The sequence below is a fragment of the Ixodes scapularis genome, unplaced genomic scaffold (assembly GCF_016920785.2).
Source record: "Ixodes scapularis isolate PalLabHiFi unplaced genomic scaffold, ASM1692078v2 PGA_scaffold2__306_contigs__length_199485367, whole genome shotgun sequence".
Lineage (NCBI taxonomy): Eukaryota > Metazoa > Arthropoda > Arachnida > Ixodida > Ixodidae > Ixodes > Ixodes scapularis.
The window spans coordinates 4,747,014-4,763,923 of record NW_024609857.1 but is presented as its reverse complement, the minus strand read 5'-3'; the positions used below and the strand labels follow the sequence as shown (position 1 = coordinate 4,763,923).

The 16,910-nt window shown below is 52.2% G+C and overlaps 1 protein-coding gene across 1 annotated transcript in view; it reads right to left on the bottom strand.

Moving 5' to 3' along the window:
• Nucleotides 1-16,910, bottom strand: part of LOC8025548 (rho GTPase-activating protein 18) — a 362,823-nt gene that overhangs the window by 303,005 nt on the left and 42,908 nt on the right. The window contains exons 4-7 of the mRNA XM_029976143.4: nt 15,805-15,986; nt 12,080-12,263; nt 11,344-11,465; nt 11,231-11,284 (exon numbers count right to left, since the gene is read on the bottom strand). Coding sequence (XP_029832003.2) covers nt 11,231-11,284; nt 11,344-11,465; nt 12,080-12,263; nt 15,805-15,986 — 542 coding nt within the window. The remainder of the gene's footprint in view (nt 1-11,230; nt 11,285-11,343; nt 11,466-12,079; nt 12,264-15,804; nt 15,987-16,910) is intronic.

The following is a 16,910-nucleotide window of genomic DNA, read 5'->3' as shown; positions in this document are numbered from 1 at the left end:
CTCTGTTACAGCCCTTGCGATGCCTACTCCTCTTCTGGAAGGCAACGTCCAACTCGCTCTCGGAAGAGGAGTACGCGTCGCAAGGGGCGTAACAGAGCTGCAGGATGGAGGCATTGTGGTCCTCGTGACGAACTTCCGACAGGAGGCGCAGCACTTCAGAAAAGGTGCCGCTGTAGGTTACATCGAAGAACTCTGGAACGCCGCCGATATCGCCGCCATCTCCGATGAACGCTCGTCATCTCAGCCGTACAGTACACCGCCGCCGCAGCTCGACGTTAACCCCAAGGTCAGTGTCACGGAACGACAACAGCTCAGAGACCTTGTCGCCGAATTCAGCGACTGCTTTGCGACGACGTCGAAAGTGCGCCAGACAACAGTTGCGAAACATCGCACCGTTACCAACGCGGATGCGCTCGCTGTGCATCGGCCAACGTACCGGGTCCCCAAAGGAAGGAGAGGCCGTTCATGAACAAGTCCAAGAAATGCTCAACAACATCATCCAGCCGTCAAGCAGCCCGTGGGTGTTTCCGGTTGTACATCCGCCGGCAATATGAAGGTGAACACCTTACCTGGTTTCTTGCTTGTTTTACGGCTCCCTAAAGCTGTATCAACTCTTAACGTCTCAAATGGTACGTGGCTTGGGGTCTAAACTTTCCGTTCTAGCCCTCTTCTGGAACAGAGCTTGTTCCAAAACTTCCAGGAGCGTCAAAAACAAGAAGAGGGCTGTTCATCCCCCTCATATCGCTCGCGGGTGTACTAGTAAACAAGAGGGACGGAACGCTTCGATTCCGCGTAGATTACCGGCGGCTCAACGCGGTGGCGAAGGAAGACGTCTATCCGCTACCCCGCACCTCCACCAGGAATGTCACTAATGACAGACGATGAGGCAGAGTAAACGCAATGAACTAAAGATTTAAAGGGGCGAACTTGTGCCAGAAACGAAGAAAAAGAGCACACGTCGTAGAAAAGAGCAGCGAGCGTCGACGGCGGCAGCAGAAGTTGGCGACGGTGCATCGGCGTAACAGCTGGTTATCGCAAGAGAGAATCAGCGAATGAAACGGCAATACGGCGCTAGGCTCTTAATCTACTATGCACGTCATGTCGAATATTCAACCTAGAATGTTCGCGACAGAGCTAGGGCGAGACTGACTAGAAAAGGTCATTCTAAAGCCCCTTTATACGGAAAAGTAGCGACATCCTTTGAAGGTTGCCGCCTGCTATCTTGGGCCAAACTATAGGCGGCGCTACCGTCGATGCGCGGGTGTAAAAAAGCAAAACATAAAAATAAAAGGTGTGCGCATCAGAGGAGGAGGGAGAAGGAATGCTGTCGGAGTGCAGTGCATACTCTGAGCTCGCAATGAAATAACACCGACTGTGCAACGTCACGGCTTTTATCGTCTTTCTTTCAGGGCATTCTTCGAGGCTGGTAGACAGTGACAGTGAGTTTTTAGCCTGTGTGTATGTTTTTGCGTGTCTTTCAGCCTTTGACTGCGCTCTGACTCAAATATAGGAATACCGTCTGCTATCTTGGGCTAAACCAGGCGGCGCTACAGTCGACGCGCAGGTGTAAAAAAACAAAATATAAAGATAAACGTTGTGCCAGTCGGACAAGGAGGGAGAAGATGTCGCTATCTTTCTTATCCAGGGGCGTTAGGTCATTCTGACCTCCATATCGTTTATGCTCGGGGTAAGAGCGCACGCGAATCTTCTAGATAACGGAGAAGCGTATCTTCTCGATCTTGCACGCGGCGACACGAATGCGGTTCCTTCCACGGGTGCTATAGATGCCATCAAATTTGCGAATACACCGGACCTTAGCGTCAATCACTTGGCATGGCTTCCGAATACTGCCTTTTATTGTCCGCTGCTCTCTGTCACGTCCACAACGGCAGCTACTACCACTCTCTGGATCCAGAACCATTTATCGTTAAGTTTTCTGCAGCCCTGAGGCCTGCAGCTAGGCGTCAGCTCTAGGCAGTCTATCGGTCCAGCTTCGGCGCATGCAGATGAAGACAACAAAGTTCCTCGTCGGCACGAGCCCGAAGATTCGAGCAAATAAACAACGTCTATTAGCGGCGAGATGTTTCGGTGGCGCCCTCGTATGGTTACCTTTCGTGACGTCATTACCTTGCGAACAACAAGTTCGAAGGTGTTTGTATTATACTCCTGGCGAATTCGCGTGGTCATTTCCCGGCAAAATATTTTGCCATATCTCCGCCAAGGGCGTTCGCGTGGTCAAAGGCTGGCTAGTGCGCGCCGTTCGGGTGGCACTTCTCAGGCGTGTGCTGGCAATTTTTCGGCACAATTTTTGCCCGAGCTCCAAGAGGCCAGGCAGCTCGTCTGCCAGACTGTATCCGGTATCGTCATATCCGAATCGGGAAAGGGAACCAAACGAAACAATGGTCGCCAATAGCGGGTTCGAGTAGAAAACGAAGCCATTGAGACAGACACCCCTCTGTGGTCCGAGAAAAGACAGCAAAAACAACGGAGATAAAGATAAAATATTTTAAAGGAAGCTTCCGCAAGATCAGTTTCCTATGGGACACAGCGTGTTATTACACCACTGTGAAAAAAATGTATTGATAGTGCTGCAGCTCGACACTTGAACGCGCATTACTATTTTAAAAGGCTGGGTCAAATCAAAATGCTGAGGATTCCAGCAAAAAGGTAATAACAAGAAACTGGAATATAAAATGGCGACGCTGGTGAGCCTTCTGGGATCCTTGTAAGATGGCAACAGTTCTTCGAGAATCTAAACAAAATATATTATAATTTGTTTACCCACATCTCAGAGTCCGAATATATGTTGCTGATGCCTACAGCGTGCCTATTATATCATAAAATAATCGAGGAAGAAGTTAACGAAGTTCACGCGCGACCCAGGCAGACGAAAACGCCAGTTGCAGGCGCTTTGTGTTCGGGTGGAGAGGGTCACGTGGTGCGCCGCTGGCGCGGTTTTCGTTGCCTGTGCCGCCGGCGTGAGCTCGCCGGCGATTGACCACCCGAATTCGCCATCCGTTTCACCTTATGTTGTACCGCAGCGAAAGCTCGAAGCGCGAGCTCATAGCGTTGGCAGCGGCGCTTGGTGCACGAGAGCTTGGGTCGCCGAGATGTGCCCTAGAGCAAGGAGCTCGCGCTTGTAGCCTTTCCTGCGATACAACACAAGGTGAAACAGAGTATAGCAGGGCGGAAGCTTGAAATCATAGCCTTCTTGAACCAACACTGTCAACACCGTCAAAATTGAAGTCCTGACATTCCTCTTATTTCCGTCTATGAGAAGTCCTTTGCTGACGTCATAGTCACCATTCGGCCAATCGTGGAAGGCCGACCACCGCGACGCTTTCGGTCGCGCACGTGGCCAATAGACCTCTTCAATGTTTCTAAAATCAGAGCCCAGCGTGCGATTTTCACAGCCCAGCACGTGTGTGTTCGTCGCTTCGGAAAGCGAGGAAAGCACGCGCCATACGCACGAACACTCAAGATGGCAGCTGCCACATGCTTCTTTTTGGAAATATCTGCACTCCGTTCATTTATATAGTTATTATAATTTACGCTAGAGGTTCAATTGGCGCTAGTGTCTATGCGACTTCCGGGAGGAAAATTGAAGCAGACAACAACCATTCTACTGTTGCGGTGCTCCTGTGCATTCCCACAAGAAAACGCGCGTGCATTTTGTCTCTTCGCCAGAAAATAACATGGAACGCTTTTGTTATCAGGGGTCGTGCCGAATAGTATGTACCTTTATTAACATTGTAAAAGTGTAATTGCTTTAATTGGTGCATTCTTCATCATCAGTGAACGATGTTTAACTTCTCTGTATTCCAGTTTCAGACCTGTGTTCCAGAGCATAAAAGCAAGCGACGATTCTAAGAAAAATAACAATGGACAGGAATATGGAGTGTGCTCAAGGCTCGCCAGCATTCCGGTGGTACTTATATCTCGCTAATATTAAAGCCCCTTGATAAAGGCCTTTTTTACAAGTACCGCCAAACATTGTTGTGGAAACGCGCGAGACACGTGCCGCGAGCGCGTGCTCCGCCGCCATTCGCTTCCAAGCGCCGCTCATTTCAGGTCTGCACCGCCATTTGCTTCCATGGGCCGCTCGAGACATGGGCCTCGTGCACTCGCGCATTTGACGCTACTTGCAAGACACGTAAACACATAGAGGGGCTTTAGCTAATATGCCTGTCCTGTCACTATATCAAAATGACCCCGTCTTGCATCTTTACGAGCGGTGAAAAACAGTCAAAACGTAAAGAATAAAGTACAAGGGCTATTAAAGGTGTTTTTTTTTTTTTTAATTATTTTCTATACTGGGCAGCTTTTATCGGGCAACTGTTCTCAAAGATTTTGAGCGCGCGGCGATGTTTTGAACGTGGAACAAACGTCTTAGCAAAGAGCACAAAGAATAAAGCAGTACTTAATAGAGAGTTTTAGTAGATCGTTCCCATGACTCCGATAACGATACCCGATACTCCGCCATCGCCTCCCTTGCGCATGCATAGTATCGTTATCGGGGCCATCGGGGGTATCGGAACGATCTACTAAAACTCTATTGAAAATCGGACTGCATTATGTGACCTTCAATTTATTCTGATCGCACCCGCACTCATCCAGTGTTGCTGCGTTGTTCTTGCCGTCTCTCTTGGTTTTCCAGACGTCCTTCGTTCGCTTGGCACGTATACTCCCCATACTGAAAAGCGCCGACGTCGTGTTTGCGCTAGCAGTGTCCGACAGTGCACATAAATACACGTACGAAGCCGTTTTAGCCCCTTTTTTAATGCGATGAATTTGAAGGAAAAATGCCGTAGCTGACCGATTATTTCGTTTGTCTGACTGAAAAATGTACCAAGCTACCCAGTACGGAAGAATTATTCGGGATATTTTCTCTTATGATCGAGCGCACGAAGAAAGTGCACTCACTTTTTCTCATAGAAATGGATTACCGGAAGTCAATTCTCGCCTGGTTGCTGTCTGCTTGAATTTTCCACAGCACGCTAGCGCCATGTTCTCCCTTAAGCTGAAAATGTAGCCAAAGCTACAAGCACGAGCTAGCCCGTGCTCTTGACTTAGAGACACGCATTTCTTGAGCGAGCGTTCGTTCTGCGGATGAACGCTTCGAAGCGGCAACCTCGAGCTCTCGTGCTCGTGGCACGGGCTGCAGCCCCAGCCTAAGCGTGAGCGCAGTATATAGACGATCGCAAGCGTGGCGACTGGCCGCCGCCATATCTCCGCTCGTGCGGGAAAGCCCGTGCAATTACAAGCTTGCCAAAGCTACCTTCACGCGCACGCTGCACGAGCTTCCACGCATGGGGCAACAGTTGCCACTTTGCAAATATCTATAGACGCTTTGCAGCAGCTGTGCATGGGCGCCGCCTAACTGACCTTCAGTTTTTGTTTCCTCTTATTACGTTTACTTCACTTCATTACTACCATAGCAGACTAGGTCATTGCCATCCTACATTTTATTCTGTATTTCTCCCCAGCATTGGCCTTTGTGGAGGCTCGTCCACGCCAATTTCAGTGGCTCGGTATCTCGGTAAAACAAGAGAAGGTCAGCAATGGCGGCTGTATTCTGGCGCGTGTGTAAAGCGTCTATACTCGTTGTCACATAAAAAAAACGAAAGCAAGTTTTACGGATTATTAATGCGCTGGGCGAAGCAGTTCGTACAATCTCTGTTTGCCGGAAGAAGAAACAATGCTTTTTGAAAGGTGTACATCTTGAAAAATAACATAAGCTAATCTAATATGCACAACATTAATTCAACGCATGAAGCGGAGAATTAGTAATGTTCCGCGAAGACTTTTTTTTTTTTCTTACGGTTCTTGAGGTGACTACTGTTTGCAGACATGAACCACTGCTTGAGTCCCAAGCGACTTCCGGTCTCTCCGTTTTTGCGAGCCTGCCAAGCTTGCGTAGGTCACCGGTGCTAGAAAGCATGATTTCTTTACAGACAACGAGAGATTTAGCGAGGGCCTTCGGCTGTACGATTTAACGCCTCGGAGGAGTCAAGTTAGTTTACGAGAATATTCGAAAACTTTAAACAGATTCTTGGTTCTTTAGGCGTTCACCAGGAGATTTCGTGGTGAAATGTTTCATCGACGTATCGAGCAGAGGTGTTAATGTGGGCTTCGTTCTTGTTTATGAACCGGAAGTTCGCTGGGCCGTCAAAGACTAGAGCACCGCCTAGTGGCGTTTGCAAAGAAAGGGGTGTATATGGTCGGAGTTGGTCGCCTCAGCTCTTTCCTCCTGAACATTAAACGCGTTACAAAGGCGGACCTGGTGCTCTCAAAGTATTCCTTCCGATCCTTTGGTCGAAGGATGTGTCCTATCAAAGCGGGTGTTCGGAGCAAAGCAGCTGCGGCGTCGGGAGCTGCTTCTCGAAACCGGTGCATCGCGGCGTCCCGGCATCAGGCGGTCGAGGACGCCTTCCCAGGGGTGACGCGTGGAAGTGGCGGATAGAGGCGCGATGTCACTTTCGCTTTCCGTCACGGACCAGGGCCCCTGCCAGCCATCTTGCCCCGACTTGGAAAGCGCTCTTAAAAGCAAACAGGGACGGCAAAAAGGAAGTGGGTTAGCGGCCGCTTAACATCAGGGAGGGCCCGAAGAGGGGAGGGTTCTCGTAAGGGCTGGGAGAGGAGGCAGGCCGAGCATCCGATTTGATTCGCTATTTTTGGGAAGGGGCCAGCGAATTCGGGGGTGGTCGGGGGCCATAAAAGGCGCCCGCGCCCTCCGACACTCAGTCAAGTGCCACCTGTCTGCTCCTGCCCACTCGCTTGCCAAGGTAAGCCCAGTCCGAGGCTCCCTCCACCCGCAACAGCGCGGACATCGGGCCCTTCCTGCGCGGCCCCTCCGCCGCGCTGTGTCCGGGACGCCTGATGGGAAAAGCTTGCGGAGCAAGTCAACGGACTAACCTCGGCTCTCGGATTGACGCGTTTTCCTAATCGCCACATCACCCTGGTTTACGGGGGACAGAAAGGTAAACCCGCTTCAGGGATTCACGCCTTCAGCCGGCTCGCAAACTTTCTTCCGCTTCCCGGGTAAATGGGTGCCGGTTAAAGACTAGCGCGTGCTGAGGCGTCTAAGTCTCGGGCGTCCCTCCTTTCTCTCCTCCCGTAAACCAGGCGATGTGAGATCCATGGAAACGCGTCAATCACAGTTCCGAGGTTAGCCCGTCGAATGAGTCGACAAGCTTTTTCGAATAGGCGTCAGGGATGCCCCCAGCGTTTGATGCCTCCTTGTCTGGAGACGCGCTCACCTGTACCGGAGTCGTAGGGTGGTCGTGAGACAGCAGGTGTCGTAATTCGGCGCTCCCTCTCCGCCTCAACTAACGTAAAGCGGAGCCTATACTCGAGCTGCACCGACGCCGCTCCCTCCAAATGAAATATTCCTAGAAGTTTTAAGTGCCTAAGCGATTCCCCGTGTTAGCTCTTAAAAACAGGAGAGAGGAAATAGAGAAGGAAGAGCGTGTGTCAGGTTAAACATCCAGGTTCTGGCCTTTTATAGCAACGGGGTCCCGGCCGCCCTGTGCCCAGCGCACGCGTATCTCCCGCACAGAAAGTCGAGGCCCGCAGGGATCTAGGAGCTACGCCATGTCCCCTTCCCGCCGAGTGATGTTGTGCCTGGTGGCGGCGCTGCTGGCCGCCCTCATGGTACAAGAGGCCAGCGCCGGCAAACTCAAGAAGCTGGCCAAGTACGGCCTGATCGGAGCCGCCTTGGCGCCGCGCATCATCCCCATCCCCATCGCCGTTGGGTGAGTGCGCCGGGGAACCCACACAGGAGCGGATGGGGCACTTCCGACCTGTTCCATTAGCGCAGGTCGATTAGGAAAGGTGTGTCCCGCCCCGAACACGGAAATTGATCTCCAAATCATTGCTGTCGCTAGGTTGATTCTCGACGAAACTCGTTAGCATTTAGCGCCGGGGTTCCGACTCGGCGAAAGATGGCAATGCCCACCTGGCGACGATCCGCATACTGTTGTGTTCGGAGTGCCAGTCTGTTCACCCGGGCCTCGGCGGTTTCGGATGCTGCCACCGCAGCTTGCCCCGACTGCCCGCCCACGGTATACGCACACCTTCGAAGAGCCAATCTTTCCTCCCGGGTGTCAAGGGTTTCGCGCAAATGGCGTCGTCGCTGCGCCTCGATTTTACGTTGTGCCTACTGGGGAGACGAAACTATGTGCGCCCCGGTGCCCTCGTGAGAGGAGTGCGCGTCAGCAGCAGAGCGTCACTGGAAGCGTATCAGAACTCCTTTAGCCTTAGAGGGAAACTAGATGTAACAAGCGAACGAACGGCGGCCAAATAGCACGGCCAGAACCGCGCATAGGCCTCACGAAACTAGTTCAGTCGAAACAACGACAGTCCAAACCAGACGGCTGCGTGCACCGGGGCAATAAAGCAACCGCTTCGCGATACCAGCGGAGCCCGTAGGCAGTGCGGCCGACAGGAATCTCGCGATTCAATCGAAAGTCTCCAGCCACCTCGAAGACAAAGCCCCCAAACGCCATGGTTATTCCCGCCCCAAGACAGGCTCAAGCTTGCCGAGAGTGGTGTTACCGCGTGCTAGCGCCTCACCAGCGCGATGCGAGTAGACGGACGCGCTTTGCGGCTGCTCTCGTCAACCTGTCTTGGGCAGGGGACCCACTAAGGACGATAATATGCGCAGGCGTTGTCTTCCTCTAGACCCTCACTGCGCGCGTCGACAAACCCAGCCGTTCCACTGACGCGGGTCAGTCCTTTCGGAACTTGTAGAGTGAGTGAAGCTCGCCGTCTTGGACCTTCTCGAAACACTGTTGCAAAAACCGTGTTTTCGCAAAAAAAAAAAAAGAAAAAAAAAAAAAACATGTACAGTAGAAAACGCAGACTGCCTTCGAGCCTCTGTGCCAAGGGCACGGTGGCCAAGAGCCCGAGACATCCCCCGAGTGCTAGGGTCACACGCCGCATCGTTGCTCGCTTATTAGAATGCTTTACCCGCAGATCGCGTACGGAAAGTTCGAAAGCGGGAAGGCAACCTAAAAATGGGGCACCTCGAGCACCGGGCCTCGAGGCGGCCAATAAGATGCTCGAGTGTGACGCACTTCCGGTGGCAAAGAGGCCCGTTCCCTGTAGCCGCTGAAACTGTCTCATCACTCGAGCATGGCGCCGGTCACCCTTCTCCCGGTCCAAGCTGACCGAAGGAAAAGTAGCCATCGAGGCTCCGGAGAGGGCAACGCCGCGCCGCTCACGTGTTCTCCGTGCTCTGTGTCCGCAGCCACCACCACGCCCACGTCCAGCACGCGCACTACGACCACGGCTGGCAGGGCTGGCAGGGCGGCCACGGCGGCTGGTGGTGACCCCCTCCAGCGAGCGCCGCGTCCCGCACCCGAGGCCGGACCCGTGGCACGCGGCGACCAGCGAACTAACCCGGAATCCATCCGCTGCCGCATTAATACCATCGACGCCCCGACGACGGAACAATCTCTCTGGACCGGAAGCCAGTTGTCCGCCCGAAACGCGTCTACCTCAGACGCAACCGATGTACATAGACAGCCCCGCATGTCGGCCCTGCAGAATAAAATGAAACTGCACACGTTTCGCGAAATTCGAGTCATTGGCTGGCGAGACCAAAGGTCCCGCCGGATCCAGGTGGGTCCGGGAGGTGCTGGCTTCGTGCGGCGCTCGTGGTAGTCAAGCGTAACGATTCGCGCGTGCACGCTTCACACGTGCATGTTTGCCGAGTCACAGCGAACTCGGCGAGCGATGAGCCCTGACCGCTGAGGAGGTTAGTCACGTGGTCGCAAACTCACCTATTGCTAAATTACCCAAGCATCAAGGAGAATGCAGGGAATGGTGTTCCACGCGCCGCACGTGTTGGCCTCAGCAGTAGTAACTTTTTTAAAGCAAATACCTAAAACAAAGGGCATCTTGCACGCACGATCGTCAACGCTTTACTTCGAACCTTTTATATGGGGAAGGCGTGCGCGTGTGGCGCGTGGAACACCGATCCCTGCATTCTCCTTGATGCTTGGGTAATGTACCAATAGGTCTATTCGGCACACGACAGACTAGTACGGTTTTCCTTTAAAAGTAATCAAAATACGTGTAATCGAATATTTTTTAAACATTTTGTAGTCATTTCGATACATCTGGTAAAAAGTAATTGCGAGAGTAATGTGATTACTTTTGGAAGTAGTAAAAGTAACTTTTCCTCCTCTTTCTCACCGCCCCCTTTGTGACGGTTTTCCAATTAAAATCATCGAACCAAGTCTCCGACAGGAGGATAGTTTACCGACATTCGCGGATTAAAACGTTGCTGAGATTTCGGTTATTCCGAGTCATTATTGGACAGTACAAAATACCCATCTTCAAACCGGCAGAAAAGTTCTAAAGATCTGAAGTAATCGGAAAAGCATCGGTTACTTTTTCAAAGTAACGGCCGAATACTCTGATTTTCAAGTAATTTTAACCAAGTGTAATCGTAATAGATTACTATTTTCGAGTAACGTGTACAAGAGTGGGTGCATAGACTAATGGGAAATTCCTTCGATAGAGTTTTGAAGCGTTTTCTTTTTTTCGTACCTTATTGCGGGTGCAAGCCCGCGCTGTCGCTTGGCGCACTAAGGCCCGAGCACGGGGCGCTTCGGATCGCTCAAAATCCACCGAAGAAATTCCCCCATAGGGTGCCTCATCTTTCTCCGGGGAAATTCTTCGCAACGCAGCCGCCGACCTTTCTACGCCGTGCATAGATTCTGTTTCACACAAAAAGTGTCAACATTATCGGTCACTCCGAAAAAAAAAACGAAATAAAACCGTGCACATATTACAGCCGCGAGTGTACCACGATCACGGCGCACTCCACAACTGGCCCAACACGACTGTTGCGAGGGGCGAGGGTGAAATGACGAGGGAGCTACCGAAAGCTATAAATATGTCAAAGGGAGATATTTGTATCGGTCAAACTTCCGTTCATCTGCGTAGCACGGCGATAGCTTTTTGTTTGGACACGCGATGATTGGACCTGACCGAGCTGATGGCTGTTACGTAGTTTCATCGAACGTTGAGAGTTGGGCGTTTGTCCCGTTTAGTTGCTCGTTCTGTGTCTTCGTCCTGCGCGCGCTGTTTCTTCCTTTCCGTGAGCCATCTGGCCGGCGCCTCGATTCGCCCGATTGGCATGCATGAGCGCGGGCAGCCGAACCTCGGAGTGCGCGGCTCGGAGCGAAAGCTGCGAAAGAGCGACACGGCTTCCACTCACGGGGAGTTCCTGGTCCGGGTGCTCCAAGGCGTACGACTCGCTGAATCCTGGTTGCTGCAAGGACGAGGCGAGCGACGGTCAGAGGCCGCCTGTGCGAGGCGGGAGCGGCTCACCAGCGTCCAGTCGATCAGGGACGGGACGGGGCACTCGTCCGGCTCCTCCTCCACGTCTCTGTACGCGGGCTCCGGGATGTGGCGGACCGTGCCCTTCATCCGGTACCCGATGACGGCCACGCCTGCGGCACCGGAAAGAGCGCCAGGCTGGGGCAGGGAGGACAACCTGCACGATCCCTCATCTGCTACCTCGCCGAGCAACTCCAGAGACACAAAAGGGACCAGAGCTAGGGGGCACAAGGAGCCGAAGAACCAGTAAAATGAGGGGGAAAATGAATGCACATTATACGACGTGTTTCCCCGTAACTGAGAATAAACGAAAAGGAGCACCTGAAATCAGAAAAAGTATTCCTTCAGGATAAAAGTATCCACAGCGGCGGATGTCAGGTAACGAGCACAAGGCGATAATCGGCGAGTTAACTTTATAAATTCAGCTCATTAACTTTCGAAATATTTGCCCTATCTGGCATCTTCCTATGACAAATTTCTTACTCATCGTCAAAAAAAAAAAAAAAAATGTTATAGCTGTTGCGAGACTTTAGACAACTAAATTCTGTTCAGTGGCAAATTCAAGCCAAGCACGCATCGTGAACTGCCCCACTGAGGTCCCATCCGCTTCGACCGACTAGCTCTGTGGCGAAGCTGGCTTTCGCGAAACAGTTTACGCTCTCCCTCCGAGGCTTCCAGCAGATGCCTCTGCATGAGCGGGCGAGCAGCGCCCGAAGCCGGCCCTCACCCTCCGCATCCGGCGTGGCGACGGCGTCGGTGGACTTCAGCTCGTACTGGTGCCTGTGGGTTTTCCAGAGCGAAGACGACGGCTGTCTCGGGTAGACCGCGGGCCGGGGCACCGACGGCTGGTGCGCCGCCGGCACCCTCCACTGGGCCCGTCCTCCCAGGCCGTCGGGACCATCCTCTGCCTGCTGGAGGCAGACACGCGACGGCTCTGACTCTGCTCTCACTTCGATTGGACCGCTTTTCAAGCAACTTGGTAGTCTGCAGTCGCGTTTATCAAACACCATACAAAATTCTGGTGCAGCGCAAGTTTAAATGTTTTAGGAGTTAAAGACGAGCCCTCACGCCCGTTGGCCTTTCAAAGCGAGAAACATCAAGCCTCGTAGTTTTGCTTAGGTCCAAACAACTGATACTCTGTCCAGGCTACATCCATCGGTGAGTACGCAGTACTCAAGGGCTGGATTCCATGGAGCGAATATTCGTCAAACAACCAACGAACACCGCCCGACTGCGGGTTGACTTCGCTCGCGGCGTGAACAGCCACTGTTCTGATGGTGTACGTATAGCGCCGCCTGGCTGTTTCATAGGTTAGTCCCATGTTCCAGGGGACAGAAAACGGCCCTCGGATGGCCAAGAATAACATGTTTTTCGTTTAGGGCTCGTAACAATATTAGGCGCCGGAGAAAGTCAGCAATGTGCGTAAAGTCCTTATGTCAAACTCTTTTTGTTCACGTTCGGCCCATTGAAAAGCACGGTGAAATATCCCAAGTCAACGCCTGATCTCGCTCTCCTACCGTCTCCTTCCGCGCAATAAAATCCGTCTGCTATGGTCCGCGCATGTCCATAGACGGGCACGCGAACGCAGTGTCTGAAGCTAGGGAGATTGTAGAGAGGGTCCGTCTCAAAACATGCGAGACCGTTCGCAATGTAACGGCAACCGCCACCGGCGGAGATGGGTCGCCAGTGCGCATACGCTGCGTTTTTTGTGTGGCGGGGTGGAAAGCAGGTGGAAAGGCGGAGACGCTCGCAGACAATCGTCGCCTCCTAGCAGCTCGTATTGCAAACCACGCGGCCCCGATGGAGCAGTTGGCCACTCTTAGAGCCGTGTATAGAGAGAGTTTGGTCAATGGGAGGCGCGGGCAGAGTCAGGGCGTGCACCAGACACGAAAAGAGGGCTTGGCATGCTCTCTTGACCAACCAGAAGCCGAAAAGAATCCCCTAGCAGTGGTAGCGAGAAACAGTTCTGATCAAAGGTATATGTTCGTATATGGTTTTAATAAGCCCGTAAGAGTGAAGTGTAGTAACTCTTTGTGGTTGAAAATAGGGTACGCGTGATGTTTCGATCATTATCAAGCAGAAAGATGTAAGAAACGAATGCGCCGCTCAACTCTGCTTTGCTCGGACAGTGTCTGACCGCTGGGACGGCAGATTCCCGGTCCTCGGCGCTTGGCGTAAGGATCATGTCGCTCGTTCCGCTAATCGCACTCTTCCACCATCATTTTGGATGAGCGTGATTGAAACATCACGTGTAGCATATTTTCAGTCACCGAGAGTTACTCCAATGCAGTTATCAGGTTTGTTTCTCGCGACCACCGCCAGGGTATTATTTCCGGCTTCTGGTTGGCCACATTCGAATTTCTGAAGACGTCCTGGAACACGCCCAGCCCGCTTTCGGCCAATGGCGCCTCCTCATTTGTCTCCTATACTTCCCAACGAATGGCTAAACTCTCTACATATACGGCTCTGGCCACTCTTTGTAATACAGATCTCTGAAGCCAACTACAGCTGCGCCATTTTCCAAATGCCGTCTACTTCCAACGCGGCAACGCTATATTCAGCCACAAGCTAGGCTGCCAAACAAACCGCGCTAGCTTTAATGTATACGGGACACCATATTTGAGGGCGGTGTTTAAAGTGCATGCCCAGAACGAGCTCCCAATGTTAGGCTGCTAAGACCGGCAGTTTTGATGGTGCGGAATGCTAGCTACAAAAGAACAGTGGAAGGTCGCCATCACCACCCGCTGAGCAGTCGCACACACAGCTATGACCAACAGTGAATACTCCCTGTAGGGAGTTTTAGTAGATCGTCTTCAAAGGCCACTACCGCTACGAGCGCGCGCTTCACAGCGTGCATTGAAGTGGCAGCGCAAATTCCCGCTACAAACACCGTGGCCTGAAAACCCCATCTACGAAACTCCCTAATATAAGCGTTTCAGTAGATCGTGTTTTCAGGCCACGCTATTTGCATCGGGAGCTCGCGCGGCCACTTCGATTCAGGCTCTGAAGCGCGCGCCCGCATATAGCGGTAGCGGGCCTTTGAAGACGATCTGCTAAACTCCCTATCATCTCAGGCCCGAGCGTGCACCAAGCCTCGATGGAACCGTGAAGGGTTCGCCGGACGATCATTTTCCGCTCTCAGCGTTGTCCTCCACAATGGCGCGTCCGCGTTTCGCTAGCGTTGCGGCGTTCATGCTGGCAGACGACCTTCGAAAGATTGCGTCTCCCATTGCTGGCTTCAAACTACTCCGTGCATCCGACGCTGTGTTCGCGCGTTCCTCTATCAAGAAGACGCTGCGTTGCCATGGTGACGCTGACCATAACCGACGGACTTTATCGTGCGGAAGGAGACCGGGGGTGGCGAGATCAGGGGCGTAATTCGGATCTTTCGGCGTGACTGCCTGCAGCTGGGCTGGATGGTTTGACATGCTTCGGAAGGTTTCCAGCTGAACGTAGAAGGGGAGAAAAAAGAGGCGCACACTGCTGGACTATCGGCACGCATGAATTAAAACGTTGCGTTCCCAGGGGTTACTTCTTCGGTGTAATCCCTGATGGATAGCGCTGCCCCCGACTTTGTTGCTCACATGGGGCGCTCCCTGCAGATACAGCTTTTCTTGGAAAAATAGAGCAATGGAGGCGGCGCCTACACAATCGTCCCCGTTCCAATTCCAATGTGCTCCTGATTTTTCAAACGTAGTTGCGAGACAAGAAATAAACAGCTTGCAAGGGAGATCCTGGAGTCTCTGACCCTCGAGGCGAACGAGGACAACTGTATAAGCGCGGCCTCATGACTCGATTTCCCAAGTCTCACAAGGCAACTATGGCTCGCAATTAGGACCAAGTATTTTGCGACACAACATGGCATGGGGCTAGACTACCAATGTGCCCACCGCCGGGCAAAATTTGTCGCTTGTTCGCGGCACATTTCCTCTAATAAAACCAGAACGCGATTATCTTTTCCGGAGCAGTTTCTATTCATGTTCCTTACGTCGTATCGCACATGCTCCTCCGAGGCCGTTATTCAGTTATTCCTGTTTCCTACGTTCTTGGAGTTTTCCATAATAGGCACTGGGCACGCAAACTATGGTCCTCGCAAGTGCGGTACTCTGCAGAGAGAAATCAGCCTCCAAAATAACTCAAAGAGAGAGAGAGCCCAATAGGGAGTTTTCGTAGTTGGTTTCCGCTGTCCCGCCACGCAACTGAGATCCGAAATTCTGCAGACGAGGCTAGCAGCGCGTAAGCGCTGTGGCGGCTTCTTCGTTGCGGAGGAGGAAGCACGATCTAGGAAAACTCCCTAAAATCCCGCCCTTCGGACAGTCCAAGATCGGCGGAAGGACTTTGTCCGCTCCAGCGGTCCGGCGCGTGCAAGCGGCGCCCTCCTTCGTCCTTCCGAGTCAAAGTAGACGGCGCTGCAGAGGAAGAAAATGGCGCCGCCCAGAGGGTCGTCCGTACCTGTATCCAGGAGGGCCTTCCGAAGACTTCCCGGACGTCCAGCTTGGGCGGGTGCTTTTTTCGGCGCAGCGTGACCGTGTCCAGTCGCTTCTGGACGGCGGCCGCCTGCTCGCGGCTCAGCGTGCGCAGGTACGGCACGCGCAGCAGGTCCGGGCACGTCTGGGCCCCGGACTCGCCTCCCTCTGCGGAACAAAGGCCCTCATCAGGGACACTCTCGCGGACTTTCCGCAGCATGGAGTTCGAACTAGCGCTCCCCAACCGGCTTCCTTCTTGTTCTCACCAGTAAACCGACATGATGAGAACGGATATATATATATATATATATATATATATGCACGATATATCTACGTTCAAAGAATGTATCTCCAAGTAAAAATCCATCATAATATATATATATACATAAGCGTAGACTACGGGGGGTGCACGGGGCTCGTACCCTCCGTGGTGAGATCCAGGGAGGGCTCTGCGCCCTCCCCCCCCCTTCCCCCCCCCCCCCCCTGGGCCATGATCCTTACCGAGACGCTGTTTACGTGCCATGTAACGAGTTTCTAGTAGTGGCATGTAAACAAAATAATGCATACGTTACCTTTATTATCAAAGTACATGGGAAATACAATCCCAGTGCGCATCGGGGGGGGGGGGGGGGGGGGGGGGCCTCCCCACCCCTCCCCCGGGAAAATGGAAAGTCTGCGCCGCTGTATATATAAATATATATATATATATATATATATATATATATATATATATATATATATATATATTTTGTTTAAAAAAAGCCGTGAAAGTTACACTTATGCCGCTTGTGGAGGTGAGTTATATGGCCAGGGGGACATTTTATAGGGGGCTAATTGTAACGATCAGTCATCTAATTAATTAAAATTCGTTAATTAACTTTTTAATTAATGCAAATAGACATATGGTTCCAATTAGAAACTTGTTCAGCGTTATCGAGAACCACTAAATCAGTCATTTTCAGAAAGACTTTCGTCGCGGGAAAAGCGTAGTATTGTTCTAAAGTTACCACTCGTGGAGCAGGCACAAGGCTCTTCTTTACGAGCATGTCGTTTCGCAGACAAAATGTCGATACGCCGCGCTTGAAAACTCTT